The sequence below is a fragment of the Myripristis murdjan genome, chromosome 6 (assembly GCF_902150065.1).
Source record: "Myripristis murdjan chromosome 6, fMyrMur1.1, whole genome shotgun sequence".
Lineage (NCBI taxonomy): Eukaryota > Metazoa > Chordata > Actinopteri > Holocentriformes > Holocentridae > Myripristis > Myripristis murdjan.
The window spans coordinates 23,336,878-23,358,749 of record NC_043985.1 but is presented as its reverse complement, the minus strand read 5'-3'; the positions used below and the strand labels follow the sequence as shown (position 1 = coordinate 23,358,749).

Sequence of the window (21,872 nt, the reverse complement as noted above, 5' to 3'; positions counted from 1 at the left end):
CTGGGTTTATAATCTCCTAATCCAGCCAGTTTTCTGGATTATACAGGTGGCCTCTCCTCACTGAGGTGGTTAGTCTCTCCTAATCATCAACTTTGGATTATCTCCTTACATTTAGCATCAAAAACTTCTTCCATTACTAGGAACTTTGACCTAATTGCCAAGAGCCTGAGGTAAATACAGTGACATTCAAAGAGGATCCATCCGTGTTCATGGATTATTTACAGGTTGGAGATGCATTGGGAACGATTGGTTGTGTACAGTGATGTTTGGGCAGGTACTCACACTACAAAAGCACATGCATGTCTGTATAATGGAGCGTTGTGGGGATAGTGCATGCACAGGCAAAGCATATGGTGCTGTTAAGAGTGGCAGTAAGAGGGACTGTCATCCTCTGTAGATTTGGTGGAACAGCTCCTCTTGACTTATGTGTTAAATATTGAATGAAACTTTACTTCAGCCATTTCGTGAAGCCATGCGGCCATGAAAAAATAATGACAACCAAATGATTTGTCATTCTCTGTTGGACTTGGATTTATGTCATCATGGAATTATGTAATATGGAGAAATGAGACTGATTTCCCCTCCAACTGCAACAAAATGAAAATGTCCACATCCACCATCTACAGTTTCACTGATGGACTGTTCAGATAGTAGATATCTCTTACAGTGCAGTGCACAGTGACTTGCATCCCCACTCTGCATTTATAACACAAACTACTCGGTCGTGAAGACAGTAATGGGCAGGAGGAGTGAAGGTGTTTTATAGCCTGAGAGTCAGCTTCAGGAGCCACTCTGGCACGCAGGTAGGCTAAAGATGACTTTTCTGTTCACCTCCTGCACTTAGGCACGACTAAACAGGTTCAAACCGGATAGATGTGCTAGACCCAGTGATGTAGTGGTAAATAAAAAAAAGCAGGGTAAACTATGACTTTTAGTAATCAGCATGAAGGGACCATCAAAATGAGCAAAATTTTAATCATGCTCTCAGAAAAGTTTTTTTTTTTTTTTTTTTTAAGAATTAATTTATTTTAGAGCTTATCCTCTATCACTTATATAAGCTCTGTCACTTAAAATTATCTTTGTGCCAGCCTAAAAGGTGGATAAAGGGACTTTAAGGGGTACACTTCATCACACAGCCAACCCGTAAAGACTCAGCTGGCTTTTCAGGAAAATGATAGGCTATATGCAGTTATGTAGCCTAAATACATGTGACTCTTGCATGTCATTGCCTACGAGGCTGGCTGATCGGGAGTGAGCTTGAGAAAGCGCCCCTGGCAGCAGCGGGAGTGAAGCGCCTCCTGTTTTATTTCCCCTCCTCTCCATCCTTCACTCCGAACCCGAACCATTCATCTCTCCCCTCCTTCAGACTTCACATCCGGGTCATTCGCCAGTATCTGTTTCTTGCATCTGTGTGTGACAGCGTAATCATTTCATCCACCGTGCTGTACTGCAGCCCTCTGCCCGACTGCGCTGCTCGCCGAGCGGATACTATGCCTGGCGTGCACCGGTGATGGAGCCACCGTCGCTGTGAGCCGCAGCTGGTCGCCGCGCACACAAAAGGCAGGGATGAGAGGATAGGAGGCTGTTGGATAGGCCAGCCTGCGGTGATTACTCGCCCTAACGATGTCTAAGAGCCTAAAAAAGAAGAACCACTGGACCAACAAAGTCCACGAAGCAGTGATAACCAGAGGCAAAGAAGGGGAGCTGGGCTTTGAGCTGAAGGGGGGCGCGGAGATCGGCCAGTTCCCTTACTTCGGGGAGGTGAAGCAGGGTAAAGCGGCCATCCAGAGCGGCAAACTGGCCCAGGATGAGCTGCTGCTGGAGGTCAACGACATGCCAGTGGCCGGGCTCACCACCCGGGACGTGTTGGCCGTGATCAAACATTGCAAAGATCCGGTGCGCTTCAAATGTGTCAAGCAAGGTGAGATATGCGAGGGGGGTCCAGGAGCGCACAGTCGCACCGACAGAGGCGGGGAATAGTGCTATGTTTGTGTTTGTGTGCATGTGTGTGTGTGTGTGTGTGTGTGTGTGTGTGTGTGTGTGTGTGTGTGTGTGTGTGTGTGTGTGTGTGTGTGTGTGTTTGGGGGAGACGGGGGGTTGGTTTTATTAAGATGTCATTTGTGCAGTCATCTGTCAGTCTGCACTAAAGGGGGAACTGGAGGCTATCATTAGGTGGACAAAGCACAAGCCAGTGCCCGGGCCTGTTTACTGGATCATCGGTGAAATTTAATCACGGGATAATGATTGGCTGAGTAGTTAATAACGCGGCCCGAGATAGCCGCCGTTTGTTTATCACAACGTTGCTGGTCCGATGCCACTGCCCGAAGGGGGTGTGTCCGTCTAGGCGTGATGCCATAGCCTGCGGTTTTCTCCTTATTTTGGTCGGGGATATACGGCTTATTTATCAAGTCGGCTAGGCCTGCTCCTGTGGCTGAAATGTTTTTCTCTTTCTGCTGTAGTCTGGGCGACAGAGAGGCTCAGCCGACACTGTGGAGGTGCACGAAATATCACGGGAATGTGTAGTCCAGTGTGTTGTTGTTATTTTTTTTTTTTTCATTTTGCAGTGCAATTCGCACTTAATGAAAAATTAAATCTGTTTAGCCTAATTACTGAAGAGCCCCCGGTCATATTGATCAAATCTGGTCTAGTAGCCTATAGTCAACATGTTTTGCTCTAACTCCCGCCTCCTATTGCACACACACCAGCCACACACACACACACACACACACACACACACACACACATACACCAGCCACACACACACACACACACACACACACACACACACACACACACACTGGACAAAACTATTTCTGGGAGCCACATTTTGTTTATGAAATCGTTCTGCTGTAAGAGTGGAAAATAAGTGTGCAGGTCTGTGTCTGCAGTCTCCAGGTTTGAGAAGCTCTGAGTCTCTGAGTGCTTATTGTCAGCCAGCCTTTCATTCTTGTTATGGACTAAAGCTGGCCTCCTGTCATGTTTCTGGGGGTTGTACAGGATTATGGCAACGCAGAGAGCAACTGTAGTGTTGACTGAGTGACCTGCTTCTGTCAGCCATTATAAATGCAGACAAGAACACTGGATTCAAGAAACAGTGGAGGAGATAGTAATCACACCCTCCGAGGCTGAGTGGGAACATTTAAGTCATAATAAGTGGCTAAAAGGCTGTTTTCACAGGCATGAAATGAGCATTACAGTTTGTTTTGAGGACACGAATTATGCAAAGTCAGACACTAGTAGTTTTCTTTCTTTCTTGCACACTCTTCACCTGACTCTGCTCTTACGCTCTGTGTTCCTCTGAGTTCTGTGAATTTGATTGATTATTGAGGCAAGGCTGCTGACACAGATGGTCCACAGTGAAAGTACAGGCCAGGTCTTGTGATGGGATCGTGGTCAGATGCTAATGTGTCCAGGCCTGTCTATTCTTCCCTCTCTTTTTTGCTCTCTCCTCTCCATTTAAACCTGAGGTGATCTTTACAGAATTGAACTAGCCACCTTGCACGACCCACCACCTCGGTAAAAGCAAGCATCTTTTGATAGAACGTCCTTGAGCCTGCTTCTGTTTTTGAGCCGCTTGTTGTCCGTTTCACTGCATGTTTTTCTCCGTTTTCACCTCATAACCTCCCTCCATATCGGTCTTGCCGTCACTCCCTCGCTGTCATTTTGTTATTCCACTTCCGCCGAGCCGAGAGTGGAGTGTATTTACGGCTTATGTGCTTGCAGACAGCTGCAGATAAACTCGGAGCCCATTGAGGAATCATCTAGAAGGAGTCCGGATGCTTGGCTTGGATGCTACACACAGCCCTTATAAGAGCAGGATTTGCTGCCTGCGTTCACATAATGTCCATGTGAACATCTGAATGTTACATGAATACACGCAAACACACACACACACACTCACACACACAAATAAAGGGCAGCTGAACAAGTGGAGTTGAGAGGGAGTCTTTAATGGGCCATGTTCAGTCAGGTAGAAGCCCCCGTCTGTCCCTGAGGGAGCGCAGCGCTGACAGCGAGGCGGGGACGGAGGTCCGGGATGCTGCTGTTTGGCTGTGCTGCTCCTCCAGCGGGGTCACAGCCCTGCGCTGCCCTCACCTCCGCTCACTGACAGTGGAGGCGTTGACACACTCCCCCTCTCATCTGCCCTGCTCGTTGACTCCAAACACACAACCACACTGTCACTGTGTGTCACACAGGGATGGCATGGTTTGGTGCCGTAGCTGAAAGCAATACCAGTGAAATCACACGACTGTAGCCCTCCTCCTACCTTCAAACTGACTAATGTTTTTATCGATTGGGGTCAATTTGATCCCAGCAATTTGAACCTTGAGAAAATGGCTAAAATAAAAATGGTTACCCAAGTGTATGTGTCAGACACTTTATGTTTCTTGACTGTCTAAATAGCCCTTTAAATAAAACGTAACCTCGCCCACTCATCCCCTCTTATACATCAAAGTTCTTGTGGGAATCATGTTTTTCCTTCCCAAACATCTTATAAACTGGACTGGTTCTCACATAACTACAGGTGTGGTTATGTTAAGTGAGGGACCAAAAGCAGAGGGAAGTTTTTGAAAATTATAAATGCCATGTTATAGTTGTTCAATGTCATCCAAAACCACTGAAGCAAATGTGTGTACAGTGTTTATATTTCTCATTTGTTTTATAAAGCTAATACAGCCTGGAGTCAAATAGACCCCAAAGAAACACCAATGTGTACAAAATGCATTAGGAAACATACCATTATATTAATTTTATGTTTACCCAGTTGTTCCTATTAAATTAGGAAAAGTCATAAAATATGAAACAAGCAAAAAAAAAGAAAAAATGATATTAATCATGTATCAAGAGATGTTAAATATTGAATGGGGTCAAACTGACCCCAAAGATAATAGGAGGGCTAGATACGTGATTCAGTACCACAGCAAAAAACAAAATCCCATCCAGCACACACTCCTTTATTTAAACAACTTAGCATCAAATATTTAAACATACAGTGTACATTAGAACAAAAAACACTGCGTTACACTGGCAGCATTGGCCTGTAGCCCTCAGTCTGGAAACGAAACACCCCAATAAACTACTAATGTCAAATTAGAGTAACTGTAGGAAGTGTCCTGCAGTAACAATAAGTACAGTGGTATTATTATGCGCACTCATTTTAATTTTAAACTGCAACCTAAGTGCTTCAGTATTTGAAGATGCAGGCTGAGGTTTCATTAGAATAAGAAGACTGAGTTACAGAGTGAAGGATCAAGCTGTGTTGATATTATAGAAACTAAAAACACTAGCACTGGTAATGATATCAGTATATCAATATCGTGATATATGACTAGGTATTGACTAGGATTTTGGATATCATGATATTGTGATATGGCATTTGTGTTGTATTTTCTTGGTTTTAAAGGTGCATTAAAGTAAAGCGATGCAGTTTTCTGCACTGATGAGACTGTTGTAGCTGCTCTGTGATTTCCCTCTATCTGCTGGGTCATCGTATCCACATTACTAATGATGATTTATTAAAACTGTTGTGTGAAGATTTTGTGATATATTGTTATCGAGGTATTTTGTTGAAAATTATCTCAGTATTTGTTCTTGCTCATATTGCCCAGCCCCTGTTGGTATTGACTTGTGACGTCCTTAGTCTCACACATGGGAAGCACATACTCACCGGGCATGTCTGTACGTATCCTCGCAATCAGTGAAAGATTAGAAAAAAATAAACATAGAAATTGATAGGACAGGCTTTCTGAAGGGGAATATTATGTGGCTTTTTACAGCAAAGGCTTTGCTTTCAGTTCTGATACAGACTCAGACCAACTCAAGTCTGAAACATTAATGTACCGAGCCGTGAACACGGGTCAAGCCCAGGTCAGTGTCATATCCCCGCGCTGGCAAGTTTCCCTGCACATGTCACAACAGGCAGGTGTGTGTTTCAGACTGGTGCGAGTGTGTGTCAAGTCACCTTGTGTTATTGCCAGTGACGCCTGTCTGATACAGACCTTGTCATCGGTCTCATGACTTCTTGACCTTGACTGGGAAGTTTTCTTTTTTCTTTTGCTTTTTTCATATTTAGTAAATACAATGTGTGTGTATATATATATATATATATGTGTGTGTGTGTGTGTGTGTGTGTGTATGTGTGTGTGTTATTAATGTACAATTTCAGCCTGGAAAGATTTTTAGCTTCCCTAAATAAATTCCAAACCCTGTTATGTGAGATTATATCATAGAAATGCAATGCAGACAAATCCACTGGTGGTTTGGTCTCTTAGCATGAGTCAACTTTTAACTCAATTATGGCTTTTGTCTGTCTGTCTGTCTGTATGTCTATCTATCTATCTATCAATCTATCTATCTATCTATCTATCTATCTTTTTCTCTGTCTGTCGTTTTCCTCTGTCTGTCTGGTTGTCTGGTGACGGCACAGTGTTTTGTTAACCACGGATGATTCGTGCAAACATTTGGAGAGCAACATCTTTTACACAGTAGCATTAATGTAGTAGCGATAATGTGGGGCTGTTTTTCCATTTCTCTCTTCGGTGTGTGTGTGCATATGCATGTGCATGTTTGTGTGTGTTTCTGTGTGTGTTTGAATGTGTGTGTGTGTGTGTGTGTGTGTGTGTGTGTGAGAGAGAGAGAGAGGGAGAGGGAGAGTGTATGCCTCGTCTCACAGTTCTCTTAGTCATGTAATCGGCGTTGCTGTAAATAAACCTCATCAAATGGCAGTACACCAAAAGAGAACGAGTCCACCAAAAAAAAATAAATAAATAAATAAAAAAATCCTTACTCCTGTGTCAATGTTATTTGTGAAGATCACAGTCATCTCCATCGCAATCAGCTTCCTTTACAATCTGCAGGTCACATTTTTTATAGAACAGCTACTATCTTGCAATTATTGGCAAAATGATTTCATCTGCAAACCACTGAAGGCACTGGTTTACTTGAATATTAAGAATATCTCCCACAGATATTTGTATTTTTCAAAAAAAAAATGTTGTATTGGAATTCCAGTTAAATGCTGGCTTGTAAACAAATTATTCACCATCCGTCTCTTTGTAATTATATGATAAAGATCTCTTGCCCATACTCATCTCCTCATCGTATTTGCATATTAGTACCAAGCAGAAGCGAAGTCGAAATGTCTGCTTGGCACAGAGAGGCGGATTCATAAAGAGCCATGAAGATCATAACCAGCAAAAGGTGTTAGAAGTGTATGGAGTGGAGAAAAAAAAGTGTGAACGAATCCATGCATGTGTGCGTGTGTGTGTGTGAGTGTGTGTGTGTGTGTGTTAGAAAGAGAGTAAGAGAGGAAGAGGATTATGGAGAAGGTGGGAGAATAACCGTGAAACACACATGGAAGAAGAGAGGTGAAATTCCGCCCTCTGCTCTTTGTTTCCAATTATCATCAATGGGATCTTCAGTTGTGACATTATAATGAAGCCAGCAACTTATGATGTTATCAGTTTTTTGAAACGGAGTAGCTGTGATTTCATGAATTTCTCATGAGGCGCCACTGTGTTTCCAACTAGTCCCAGTGATGAAAATACTTTGGACATAATGTGACTGTGCTACAAAGAGTGCCGCGTCTTTGTCATTCTCTCTTCCTAACTCAACAGGATCAGTTCAGTTCGAAAGCCACAGTTCGGTCTGACAGCTGAGCGTGACAGTTTAGGTTTTTGTCAATTCCAGTCCCCATTCTGCTTATCAGTTACCGTCCCTATTGATTCTCAGTGACAAGTGCGATGGTGGTTTTTGCAAGAGTATTTTTAGAAAAAGAATGCATCGTTTCTTCATCAAATATGTTTCCATCTCCAAATACGTCAGCGCTCTTTTCAGTTGCCTTTAATTGCCTTTAATCTTTTTGACATAAATAGCTATGGAGCAAAACGCAGCAAAATAAATAATAATACTGTCAACTATTTCTGGCGTTTTACTTTTTCATTCAGATATCAGGGCCGTCTTCCCAGGCCAAATCCACAACAATTTGTGCAGTAATTTACATAACAATATGCAGGATATCAAAAATGCATTTTTAGCTACGTAAAAGGCACTCAGCTGTGGAGGCAGTAGACCTAATGCCACAAAAATGTCACTGCTCGGTGATATTGTTCCTGTGTACTATAATTTTCTCCTTTCCAGACTGTGTTTTTGCCTCTGAAAGGGAGAGAAAGACCCCGGGAAACCGTAGCTACATGGCTTTTTTAAAGAACAGTGCATAATGTTTTGAGAGAAAAAATAACATAAATTCAAAATGTTAACTTGCCCTTTAACATCTAAGTGGAGCATAGCTGTCCTCCCTAACACTGCGCAGCGGTGCTCGGCCGCAGCCCATATAGGGCAGTCCAGGCCAGGGAGCTCTCTATTTACTAATGAAACTGTAAATAGGGACTCAGCTGAGGGCTATAGCCACTTTAACTGAAAAATAAAACTCCCCCTCATACTGTAGCTTCCTACTCGTTTTGTGAAAATTGCATTTAAAGTTTTTTTGTGTAAGTGTGCTAAGGGGGGGAAGCCATATCAGCAGAAAGTTCAGAGGCATTATCCCTTCAGGGCCGTCAAAAACCGAAAGCTTTTGCCATGTTGCATCACAAAGTCAGCCGGATGCAATTTATGTTGCATTATTTCTAGGATCTACACTTTTAAAGTATGTGGGAGGTTGTGCTGTTTCGTAGTCTGTATCTGCTGATGTCCAAGTCCTCTCCTGCCAGGGCTCTTGATGTGGATACAGTATGGAGAGACAGATGGAGCAGAGGGAGAGAGAGTGACCTTCTTCTCCTCTCTTGTCGCTTTGTTGATGAGAAGCTTGAAGAATCAGCGCATAACATCCTGTCTGTGTTGTTGGTATTAATAACTCACCAAGAGATGAGTTCTGTCAGAGGCACAGGCTCATTTTATTGAGGCTAGAAGCTGCTGGAGCCAGGCTCAGAGGATCAAACTCAAGCTCAGCCAGCCAATGGCCAAATATCTAGCTGGTCCAGTTAAGTGAATTAGGTCAATGTAATTCTCCTCACCATGGACACACTGCATGGGAGTATCTGGGTCTGTGTCACTGCGTGTGGATGACAGTTTGCACAATATAGATAGGAGTGGTGTCGGTGCGTTTGTGTGGCTCCTATGTGTGTGTGTGCGAGAGCTTTCCTCTGTGTGTGTGTGTATGTGTGTGTGTGTGTATGTTGCGTAACCGAAAAGAAAACTCAGTGTACCATTTTTGCTAAAACATCTCTGCCCTTCAGTCATACAAGGATCAGTTTCTGTCACCCATGCTGATGTGTTAGCAACGCACCAGCCACTTTTCAAGCGTCTAACCCAGTTACTTAGTCATGCTGGCGTGCAATTGGTTGTGATGCCCTGTGATCAGCAAGTGATTGAACCCAAGATCTAGATGTGGGGACACGTCTTCTACAATAGAGATGTCATATTCATAAGTCATAGGAATGAGTCAGGATCCCAAGGCTGTGTTCCACAGGATAACAACACCGACCTTTCAGTGATGGATCACCATGGCAATGTGACTATATAATACAGCGTGTGAGGTCGTATTTTGAAAGAGAGGCCATATTTCACACGACAAGGATGTTGCTATTAAAAGCAATTCATCTGGCTGAGATAAAACACCATATTCTTATGACTATTCATGGTGTTTGTGAAGTGTATGTGTGCGTTAGAGCGAGAGAGAAAGACAAAAAGGGAATGTATGCAAGTGTATGCATGCTTGCATTCGTTATGGGAACAACAGGAAAGTGCTTGGTTGTTGTTGTGTCTGTGTGCAACATTGCAACACCAAATCCTGTGCTTTGGTAAATCACATTGCCAAAAAATTGCCGTAATAGTCACTCATTAGATCAAAAGGCTTAAGTTAGAGAAAAAATATAATTTCCTGGTCTCATCATTGCTCTATTTTAGCGATTTTTCTTTTTTCTTTTTGACTTGTCCATGTATGTCGATGATTATGTTTGTCACTATAAATAAATCTTATTATTTTGTCCATTTTTTTTTTGTCCAACCGATTTTTTTATTTTTTGGCAGTGTTGTATATATGTTTTTACTTCATCTGAATATTTTTACTTCAACTGCACCTCCACAGAGCTGAGTCATAAGATTGCAACAGCACTCCTCTGTATTTTTCCATCAGAGCTAAGACATATTCGTGATGATCCTTGTCATGGAAAGTCCCACCTGTGGTCTTGGCTGAATGCTCCTATACTGTCCCTGAACCCTGCGCCCCCACCTGGCCGCAGTCAGCCTCCAGGTGGGCGAGTTCAGTTTGGGTGCCACAGCTGAGAGGCACAGCCGTCTCTCCTCTCCAGAGACAGAAGCAGCCAGGACGTCTGGCCAATCAAGGCTGCTGTACAAACGCAAACTGAATGTCATTGAAGCTGTGATTGTGTTGACTTATGTATATATGTGTGTGTGTGTGTGTGTGTGTGTGTGCGCTCCATCTGCTGACAAACACATACACATTCACATCCCCACAGACAAACTCACAGGCGTATAGGACGTGATTCCTGCTTACACAACATGCACTCAGCTAACTTTCTGTGTGTGACAGAGAGCCAGGTTTAAGCTGAAACAAGAGACTACCACCACCACCAGCACCAGCAGCATTAATAATATCACAAAATCATATCTTATTCAGTCAGGCACGGCAGCAAAGAAGTCAGGGGACGGTTTCCATTCACTGACACGGTGTAGATTAGCTAGGAGCGCTAATCTGATAGCTTCACTGTGGGCTTGAGATCTGAATGAGAAGGATTATAAAAGCTGGTGTTAGGAGCCGCTCCAACTGCAGCTCTGAAACTGGTGGACGTCTCCCAACAGCGCTCTGCTCTCCTCTGACTTACAAAGATGGCTGGCTCACCATCATTCCTGAGATGAATATCCTGGCCTGGTGCCAAACGTGGTGTTTCGGATATGCTGGGTATCGCGTACACCGAATGTACAAAATGTCAGGAACATCCTCCTGATATCAAGTTGCAGCGCCTTTTTGCACAATCCACATCTCAGTCGTCTCCAAGCGTAAAAAACCCCTCCAGTTTCTGTTTAGTTATATCTCATTTGTGATTGCTGTAGATTTAATAAAGGGAACTGGATAATGGCTTTTAGTTGGTTTCACCTCATCAGCGATGGAGTTGGTTAAGTGCCACAACTATTCTGTACATTCAGGGCATATTTACAGAAGAAACGTTTTAGTGGTAGTGCAAGAATTAATGAGCTAAGAGGATGTGATTGTGAGGCTGTTTAAACATTTGGAGTGAAACGGCAGTGCTGAGGCAGTCGTTCTCATTGCAGCATCACACAGCTTCCCATCTGACTGATTGGGAGAAGGCTCATCTGAAGTGCTTGATTTGCATTTGTCGTCGTTTTTCTCGGTGTAGCTGATGCTTCCTGCCAGTAGAGGACAGCAGCTGTCTTGTCTAGTCACAGCCGGGAGACTGTTGCCTTCAGACGGCCCCAGGTGGCTCCCCTGTCTCCTCTACAGGCATGACAGGGTGGACGTCGGGGTGAAACTCAGACGTGTTTATGTGGCCCTCTCCACTCTGGCATGAATATTAAAATATCAGGTTTGAGATTCCAGCTGTTGCGACTGTAATTTTCTTGTTGTCGCTGTCCGCGGTGCTGAAACGCTCCGTCAGCCGCTCTGAGCAGAGTCACTGGTGCCACAGGAGTCTGATGACTGCAATTATTACCTGAGCACCTCTTTAAATTGTAGCCCATCTGGAGTGATCATCCTGTGAAACTCCGCTGTTCCTGCGGCAATAACTTCCAGCTTGAATTACTGTGTGTGTTTGTGTGTGTGTGTGTGTGTGTGTGTTTTTGTCTGCATGTGTGTGACTGTATGTTTTCTCTGTGCATGTTTTTAAGACCAGCTCAGCGCTAAATCACTTTTTTTTTTTTTTTTGTAGTTGTAAACATGGTTGTATGGCCTCCATAGTGTGAACAGCATCATTAGAGCATTTTTCACATTACGTCCTGCACCTCCTTCCAAGGCTTTTTTAGCACTTCTCTCCACAGTCTGAAAGATTCAGCCACGTTGCTCTTCTGGCTACGCTTCAATCAAGTGGTGTCAAGGCGTGTATTTTGGATTTGGCAGCTTCAAATGCTTTGAAAATCAGAAAATTGCAACTTCCCCCAACTAGAGATGAATGATGTGTTATCACAAAAACACACCGCTATTCGCTCTCACTCCCACCTTTGCAACCCAGTTTTTTCACATATTTCAAGTGGGTTAACACACTCTTTGCCATTTTATTTGCGCTCAGTCATTGGAGGTCAGGGTGATGACTACTCGCTAAAAAAGAAAAAGAAAATGACCAAAAAATTAAAAGGGAAATTACTCATTAATTGTGCTTGTTGTGATCAGATTCGTAGACAGAAAATTGAACGGTTTCATCCTGGTCAGATTTGGCAGGACCCTTTTATTGTAGCCTTCAAATCAGTAATTTATTAGTTTGGATAGATTCGGGTTGTTGTGACCATCATGTGATATCTACCGCCTTCTTGATGAGAGCTCTGCTGTATGAAAACGGCTTACAGGCAGTTTTCCACCTGACTCGTTAAGAGCCAAGTTATGACCGTCTTTTGCAGACTTTGTCCCGTGGGTACGTGGCATATTCCTATTCATATAGTTCATCTTAACGTGTCGTAATGAGGAAAAGAATGGAGCAATCAGGTCAGTTCAGCTCAGACGAATTCATTTCATTTTGGTGTGGTTTAAGTAGCATGGAGGGCCCCTTAATCACCGCAGACAGGCTTTATTAGATTATCAGACCATAGCAGCCAAATGAAGCATTGGAACAGAGTATCATTACCATGCTCAGAGGGCAGTCTCCTCTCAGACACAATTATTCATTTTTGGTACTGAGCGGGATTGCACCCCTGCTGGCGTTAACCCCCCAGATTATTGACCAGCGTTCACCCCCCGATGCAAAGGCCCTGAGTGAGCTCCTTATGACTGTATTGTCCTCCTGATTTCTCCGTGTCTCAGTGTCTTATTTCAGATCAGTCCACTTAAATTTCATTCAATTGGCTTTAACTGAAGTCATTTTGATTCAATCCAGTTCAATTTGATTCAATTCATTGTGGTTTACTGGCATCACAGTTTAAAAAAAAACAACCAAAAAGTTAAAATTAATCAACTTAAAATGAATCCTATCCACTCCTTTGGAACAGTGTGTGTGTGCTGTTGTGTGTGTGTGTGTTGGCACATATTATTTCCATGTGCTACTGCCCATACCCAGACTCTCAGTAATTCCACATTTATGCAACTTTTTGTGGTCAAAAATATGTCATATTGCAAACAAGTCAAAATAAAGCAATGAACCTTTAGAGAAATAAACAGCTATACATGTTGTTCCAATATTAATCCACCACTGTTGCCATGTTCCATTCATATGACAGCAATTAGCACATTTTGCGGCTAATATTAAACAATGAATTTTTTCGGCATCTCCAGGAGGATGTTTTAGAAGATAAGGTTGGACTCTGGGTATAATCTGCTCAAAATAAGTCTCTTTTCCTTCCTTCACACTGTAACAGAAAGTGAGAGTCTGTCTCTGCTGGCCCCAGACAACAAAACAAGCCCAGCCTCCCCCCTCTCTCTCTCTCTCTGTCTCTCTTTTCTTGCCTATCATTACCAACTTCTTACTTTGACATGCATAAACACATGCACAGACACACACACACACAAACACAAAAATACACACACGCTCTCCGAACTTTGATTTCTTGATGCGGCCCCCATACTGCCTTCTCCTTTACCGTTCTCTGTTGGCTTTGATTCTCATTAAGATGCATCCTACTTGTTTTTCCAGATAGAGCCACAGAGCGCTTGAACTGGAGAGCGCAATCAGTAGTGAAAAACACCTCTATGTTGGCACAATTAAATCAGAGACCACACACACACACACACACACACACCTGCGCACACACTCTCTCTCTCACCACCTTGTGTCCATCAACAGGAGAGGTGAGCTCAGGTGGGGAATTCTAGTGCTTGGTGTGGGAGGAGGCGGGCATGAGGCGTATATTAGGGTTGGCAGTTCCCCCCCCCCCCCCCCATTCCCTTCCCTTCCCTTTCATTATTACGTCTCATTTGTCGTGTGAGGCTTGTTTCTCGTTGGGGTGACTCAGAGGTTGTAAATGTGTATCTGGCCTTGATTACCGTGCCGTAGAGAACGACACGACGAGTAAGGAGAAACATCATCGTTAAGAGCAGTCTGAGGATAGGAGAGATCAATATTAAGACCTTTAGGAGAGAGGCTCTGTCATTTACTATTAATAATGGGCGCTGCCGCCTGCTGTAATAATGCCATTAGGAGCGGCGGAAACAGATACTTCATCCACAGCTGAATGGCCGTCAGGATAGCTCTGCCACATACAGTAACCACTGGTACATAAAGAGCACATAAACAAACAGACAGGCGCGCACACACGCACACACTTTCTCGCACTCTCTCTATCTCTTTCCCTTCCTCTCTCACACACAAACACGCACACACACACACACACACACACACACCCTGTCTGAGGCCAGCTCAAACTGCCTGTGCCTAATTGGGACTATAAAACAAGAAAAACTAGACTAGGTCAGGTCAGGGCAGCCTTAACTGAACCACTGGAGAGGTTGAGCGAGAAAGAGGAGGGGGGGAATTAAAATTTGAGAGGGGGGTAGAGGGTGTTAGAAGTAGCGAAGAAGGAAGATGCACTCAGAGAAAGAGAGAGGAAGAGAGTGGTAAGCAGGGTAATGGGAATGAGTGGAGAGAGCAGTTCAAAAAGATGAGGAGGCAAGATGTATATAAATATATATAAATATATATATATATATATACACTCAGAGTTTTATATATATATCTATCCACTTGTCTTTATGAATATGTTTGTGTGCTGCTGTATGCTGACTCTTGCCCTGCAGTTTTCTATTCCTCTCCCGCCCGTGTGACCTCTTGTGGGAGTACGGGCTAGTTGTGTATAGGAGCTATCGATCACGTAGCCTCTCTTCAAGTTTTCTTCACCATGACAACCGCTCGGGCAGCACTTCACCTCATCTCGCCCCCTTTTTTTTTTATGTGAGAGAGGAGAGACAAGTCTGCGTGGGTAGGTTTTGTAGAGGTTGTATGTAAAGTGTGTGTTGACATTCGAAGTTTCAAGTGTCTCGCCAATTATGTGTCAACTCTGAGTGTATTCCTGAAGCCATGATACACTGTGTCCCTGTGCTTACATTGCGCCGGGTCTCCTGTGCTGCTGTGCTCATGTTTTTAAAAATTTTTTTTATTTATTTGTGGTAGCGCACACCTGTTTCAATCTGGGTGTGTGTGGTGTGTGCGTCTGTGCTTGCGTGCATGTGTGTGCATATGAAACTGGGAGTATGTAAGAAGTCCCTGTGCATGAATACAGGGTTGTGTGTGCTTGCAGCTCAGCAGATAAACTTTGCGAGAGGAGAAACTCAGAGAATCAGTGTGGCGCCACAGTGCTTCCCTCCTCTCATGGCCTCCTGGGACAGTGGGCATGTCAGACCTAATTATGCCTTCCCAAATCAAACAAAATGGCTCCTGTTGGTTTCTACATCTATCTGCTCCTCCCTCAAGCTGAATGTTGCTGTAGATACAAACCGTGCGATGCAGCGGTGCGGCGTGAACAGCCTGTAAGAGTTTATGGGAGTGTAGTGAAGCTGCACTTTGATTTTCTCACATCCAAACCGCAATAAATAAATAGATAGGAAATATTCTACTGGGTCTCTCTGTGGCCTTGTGTATACATACCGGAACCCCACAGTTTGCCTGATATTGGCATTTCAGTAATATTTGGGCCTTTTGGGCTGTACACTGTTTGCTTCCGTGCGAGTGAGCAGCGACAAGTTGCAAGTGGTTTCAGCACAGAGAACAGCTAAACCAAATGTGCGCCCAAGTCATTCAAAAGCATGGGAAGCATTCTTTAATTATTTGCAAATTGCCTGCATTGTTTGTTTTACTTCTTCAACGCCTGCCGTGGCTTCACAGATGCTGGTTACCTCGGCGAGATGCTTTTTCAAGTGTTGGAGCACGAGCTTGACCAAACGAGGGGGAGGAGGGCAAGATTAACAACACACTTCGCCGCACCGAGGCCAAAATTTGTGTTATTAATAAGTGGTTGACAGATATGGGCTTTCAATGGCTTTGGCAATGTTTTTTGCATCTGATAATACACAGTAATTTAATAATAACAACAAATGAGACACGAACTTGAAAGAGCATTCATTGAACACTGAGGGTATTGTCTGCATTGTGTCTGTTTGCGTAACTAGATCTGCCCTCTGTCTGCAGTGCACTTATTTTGAATTTTAAAAAAAATGAATCAGCTAAATAAATGTTCACAAGTAATAATAATAAAAAAAATTTAACTTATAAATGAAGAATAAATAAAGTTTTAGTGTACTTAACAGCAGCATTTATCAGCAGATAGATAGCAGCATCTCCTTGTTTCTGAAAGGGAGCAAACACTTGTAAACTTACATAAATGAATAAAAAAGACTAAACAATGTCAGCGCACACAGTAGCAGCCAGCAGTATCTCTTTGTTTTTGGTCCCAGTGAACATTTATTTTAATAATCTATTATTCACTTGAACACAGAAAAATATTTGAAAATGAAAAATGTGCATTGTCTCTGTTTGCTTAAGTAGATCTGCACTCTGCACTGTTTTAAGTCTAAAATAAATATCGTCTATGCCTCTTGAGCACAGCCAGGCATCGACCAATGCCAATTATCTCAAAATGCCAGATATTGCCCCGATTCATCAGCCGACCAGTTACTGATTTTATTATTAGCACCATACTGCTGCTTTAATATTTGCTACAATCATCTACAGCTGTGATGTCTTTTGACTTGTTTTTGTCTTTTTGGTGAAGTGTAAATTGTTGCCAATAGAGGAAGGCAACATTTATTTATATGGAAATGACACAGATTATGGGGTGGCTCACCTGGTGGAGTGTGTACCACGTATCAAGGCTGAGTCGTTACTGCAACCCTTTGCTCCCCATCGTCATCTCTCTCTCTCTCCCCTGCCTTTCCTGCCTCTCTCAGCTGTCACTGTCGAATACAGCAGAAGTGAAAACACAAATGTCACAGATTATAATTGTTAAGTTAGTTTTAGGGGTTAGGGAAATTATAGATGTCCTTACAAATACAGTACTGTGTGTGTGTTTGTGTGTGTGTGTGGGTGTGTGGGTGTGTGTGTGTAGCAGTGTGAAGGAAAATGTGCTTTTTGTGCACCTAGGTGAACTAACCCTTAAAACTTCATATTTGAGCCCTTTGTGTTGATAATGTAATTTGAGGATCCATATAAAGCGTTCATATGTATGTGTGTGTGTGTGTGTGTGTGTGTGTGTGTGTGTGGGCCCTTATGCATGCACTTGTAGTTGAGACGAAGCCAAAACACAAAGCAAATGAACACATTATTTGTAAAGCCTTCCTAAAAATGCAAATCCACCTCACCTGAAGAATGTGGAAAACATCTTGATGTGAAGAAAGCGGCTAAATTAAAAAAAAAAAAAAAGTCCCAAGTTTGTCCGTGTTAAATGAGGAGGAGAAAATCTAAATCTTCCTCTGGGATGGAAGCCGTGTTGGCTTGGCTGCTCAGTGTGCGTCCGAATGCCAAAGCCAGAGGGGAAGCAGTCACTGTAAGCAACAGTATCACTGACAGAGCTGTGACGAGTGTCAGACAGAGGCCGCTCTTTCTATTAATCATTACAGTTGCACTAAACAAACAACAAGCTATGTAGTGGAAGACCAGCACCTTGTCTTTATATGAACACATGAGACATGAGAAATGAGTCAGTTTAAGATATTTATGTTTATGATTTCAGTTTGCCTCTCACTCTAAGATAAGATTGTTTGAAACTTCATTTTTATTGCTGAAGGGTTGGTTTTGATATCATCGTGCTTTCCACTTTTTTTTTGTTGTCATGAAAAGTCACAACTTAGAAACTTGGTTAACACTGATATTTCCCCGTTTTCCATCGGTAAGAGGGCTTGCTAACCCGAAAACACGGTAAATACAGGGTTTCACTTGAAGGTACTAAATGTTAGATGTTGTGGAAAGTGTTTTTTCTCTGAAGCTGAATAAGATGGAAGTTAAAAGAGCTCATCAGATATGAACAGATTGAATGTCTCCTCATGAAATCAGACCCATTTTTTTTTTATATATATAAACGGTTGTACAGTTGTACGAGGCGGTACAGACTCTGCTCTCGAGGATGTTAACGCTACCGCTATGAATCCAAGCAGCACGCCAAAGATTCAGAGGAGGGGAGCGCAGTTAAACCCTCGAGAGAGTAAACAACAGAACTCAGCAGACACTTGTCACAAGATACTCAATATATGAACGCAACAGACAAGCCCACAGAGACACGTAGTATATTGATTAATAAGGAGGAGGATGAGCTGGTGGCAGGAGCAGCAGCTCAGCATGAACACAGCAGCGTGGAGCAGGGAGGAAACTCAGGGCAGCTGAAATGAAGCTCCATGTTCAACTGTCACAAAACATGGTTGGTTTTTCTTTGGATCACCTGACGGTCAACTGGTGGTGGCTGGACAGCTATCTGTCCTGCCTGAACTCCCGTGCGATCAACTGAGGTTGTCCCTGGTTGTCTTTTTCTCTCTGAGTAGCGAGTAATGGCTATTTAAAGTTAGAAACAAAACAAAATTTGTTGGATTCTTTGTGCCAAGACAAATTGATCCATAAAAGCCACGGCCATTTCCCACCATTTTTAGTTTTTTTCACTACTTCTCCTACAATTTTCGAAGAAATCTTGACAAAATTTTGCATCTAGTGTGTCTTTGAGCCGCACAAAAAGTTTTTTATTTTATCATTAGTATTTTCAAATATATTCATTACCATTTTCCTACAGTTACCGGCCAAAGTTTGAACAAATGCTGGGGCTGGGGCTTACCTTACAAAACTGCTTTGTGCCATTGCAGCCAATTTGGTGCACATGCACTTGTGATGTATGAGTGAGCATGCCAAATTTGGTAGCATTTGGCCAATAGGCGGTGATGCTAATCCTAACATTATAACTTTATTATGCCGCTGTGCTGGTGACAGTCGTGGCTGGAGGCATTATGTGTTTGGGTTGTCTGTCCGTCCGTCTGTGCCCTTCTCACAAATGCGATATCTCAGGAACACCTTCTTCAAATTTGGCACAAACGTCCACTTGGACTCAAGCGTGAACTGATTAGATTTTGGTGGTCTGAGGTCGAAGGTCGAGGTCACTGTGACTTCACAAAGCAAATTTTTCGCCATAACTAAAGAATTCATCTGCTAATTATGGCAAAGTTTCACACAAATGTCAAGTAGGATAACATGATGAAGGCATGACATTTTATATTCAAAAGGCTAAAGGTCAACACCATTACTCAGCAGTTTCACTTCTCTTCCTCTCCCTGGGTGACAACCAGGAGAGGCGGCCTCCTCTTCCTCTGGTGGTCCAGCACGAGCTCATTGGTTTTGCCGATATTGAGCTTCAGGTGATTATCTTTGCACCTTGTGATGAAGCCCTCCATCAGTCCTCTGTACTCCTCTGTAAAAAATAGTCTCTAGGTAAAGACATCATGCTTATTCACTGGAATCATGCATGTCATTATATAACTTCCATTTCACCAATATTACACTTCACAGCAAAATACAAGTAATAATTCTAGTGTTCTCCTTCATTTTTGGACCACTGTAAAATGAGCGTTTCCTCCTGTCTGGTTGCAACAGCCAGCCTCACAACAGAGGTCGACCATGAGCTTTGCAGTTGTGATAGAGGCAAATTAACAAGGCGCTTACACAGGATTTTTTTTGTTTTGTTTTGTTTGGTTTTGTTTGGTTTTGTTATTGGAGTACAAATAGAATAGAAAGCCTTTATTATCATTGTATTGCAAATACAACAAAATTAGGAATGCTACTCCTGGTCACTGCATGCAAAAAACAAAAACACAGTACAACATACTCTCACAACCACACGGCGCAAGTCCTAATATAGATATTTAAATAAATACATAAATAAATAAATACAATAAAAAAAAAAACAGTAAAGTGCATCAATGACGATAGGTGTAGTTTAAACCAGAGCTGCTGTTGCTGTAACAAAATCATTATCCAGCACATTTCCCACTATGTATTTATGATATGATGCAATACAATATGATACCATACTGCCCCATACCATACAATATATTGCACTATGTTGTCAGCATGGGGAAACTTGCCTTGAACACAGTGCTGCACTGGTGCAACAGCAAAGACAAGGTGATAAAACATGCTTAAACAATTAAGAAACACTTAAAACGATACAATTTGATATCATTATTCTGCAGTTTAATATATGCCTTGTTGATCTTGTTACATTTTAACTGCCGGGCCAATAAAGCATCTTTAATTAGACCCAACTGCGCCTCCTATCCAGTCGCTGTCTTTAGCTGAGTATTCATATCATGAGCGTGTGTTTCTGTGTTGGTGTTTGCTCATTCGTCGCACTCAGACCAAATCTTCCCCAAGACTGCGCCCAAGGCATCTTCACCGGCATCAGCAGCTGTGAACAGCCATCCGTGTCCGTCTGTGTGTGTGTGTTTGTGTGTGTGTGTGTAATTCCAGTATGACATATGCTGTTGCGTTTCACAGCATTTATTTCTAGTCAGTGACGTTTACACAAGGTCAACCAGGGAGAGCATCTGGTGGGAGAAAGTTACACTATTTGAGGAGTATTAGGGAGCATCTGGGTACACACAGACACAGACACACACACACACACACGCACAAACACACACACTCAGAATACACATACAGTTCAACCATATTGATTCATGAGTGCAGTCACACACATAAAACCACTTAACCTTTATGTACATCTGATCCTGATAATCTTTCACATCAAGCCCTTAAAGTCACCTCTCTCTCTCTCTCTCTCTCTCTCTCTCTCTCTTTCTCTCTCTCTTTCTCGCTCTCTCTGTCTGTCTTTCACACACAAGCACAAACACGCATGCACACACACGCGCGTACACACACACACACACACACACACACACACACACACACTGCACAAACACTCCAGTGCAGTACAAGCACCAGCAGATAGGGGTTGCTGCAGGACTGTGGAAGCTCTCTGGCCAATCCGCTGGCTGGTTGCTTGGAGCCCGGCTTCCCACTGGCACATCTCCTTTTCCTCTGTTGTCTCCCGACGGTCGTCGTCTCTTCATCTCTCCGCGTCTCGCTCTCTCCCTTCCCCCATCCCCGTCTCCTTTTCTGGGATTGAATTGGCCGGTGTCAGTGGCCCGGGCTGCGGGAGCCGCGGTTGTGAAGCAGAGCAGAGGCGGGGGAGACGGTGAGGCTGGCCGAGCCGGCAGAAGATGCACGGCGGATGGTTACGAGGCTAGAGGACGCCTGGGAGGACAGGCTGCCTGTGGATGTATACCTGTGGAGAAAGGAGCTCTTTTAGCAGCATATGGGCCAGCTGCTGATGAGGTGCTTGGACTGCACTGCTTTTCTCTCTCTCTCTCTCTCTCTCTGTGTCTGTCTGTCTCTCTCTCTGCATATGTGTGTGTGTGTGTTGGTGTGCATGTGTGTGCACTGGCGTCGATGTGTGTCTGTGTATGTCAAAGATATGGAGTGTGTCTGTGTGTGATTAGACGCCTGTGTGATGTGACAATGTATGCCTATGTTGATCTGAATACTGCGACAGCCCTAATATTGTTAATCAGGCTTTCAACCTGTCTCCCTTTGTTTTCTGGCTTCTCTCCTCTCCTCTCCTTTCCTCTCCTCTCCTCTCCTCTCCTCTTAGCCTAGCTTTGCTGTTTGTAATGGAATTCACCAGCCCAGCTAAAATGGTGTCAGTTTTACATAAGAATATTATTCCAAAGG

At 43.3% G+C, this 21,872-nt stretch overlaps 1 protein-coding gene across 1 annotated transcript in view; it reads left to right on the top strand.

Annotated features, from left to right (window-relative positions):
* Positions 1–1,531: 1,531 nt before the first annotated feature.
* The window catches only part of LOC115360223 (membrane-associated guanylate kinase, WW and PDZ domain-containing protein 2-like), a 77,941-nt gene continuing 57,600 nt past the window's right edge, over positions 1,532–21,872 (top strand). The window contains exon 1 of the mRNA XM_030052960.1: positions 1,532–1,921. Within this exon, the coding sequence (XP_029908820.1) occupies positions 1,624–1,921 (298 nt within the window). The 5' untranslated portion in view covers positions 1,532–1,623. The remainder of the gene's footprint in view (positions 1,922–21,872) is intronic.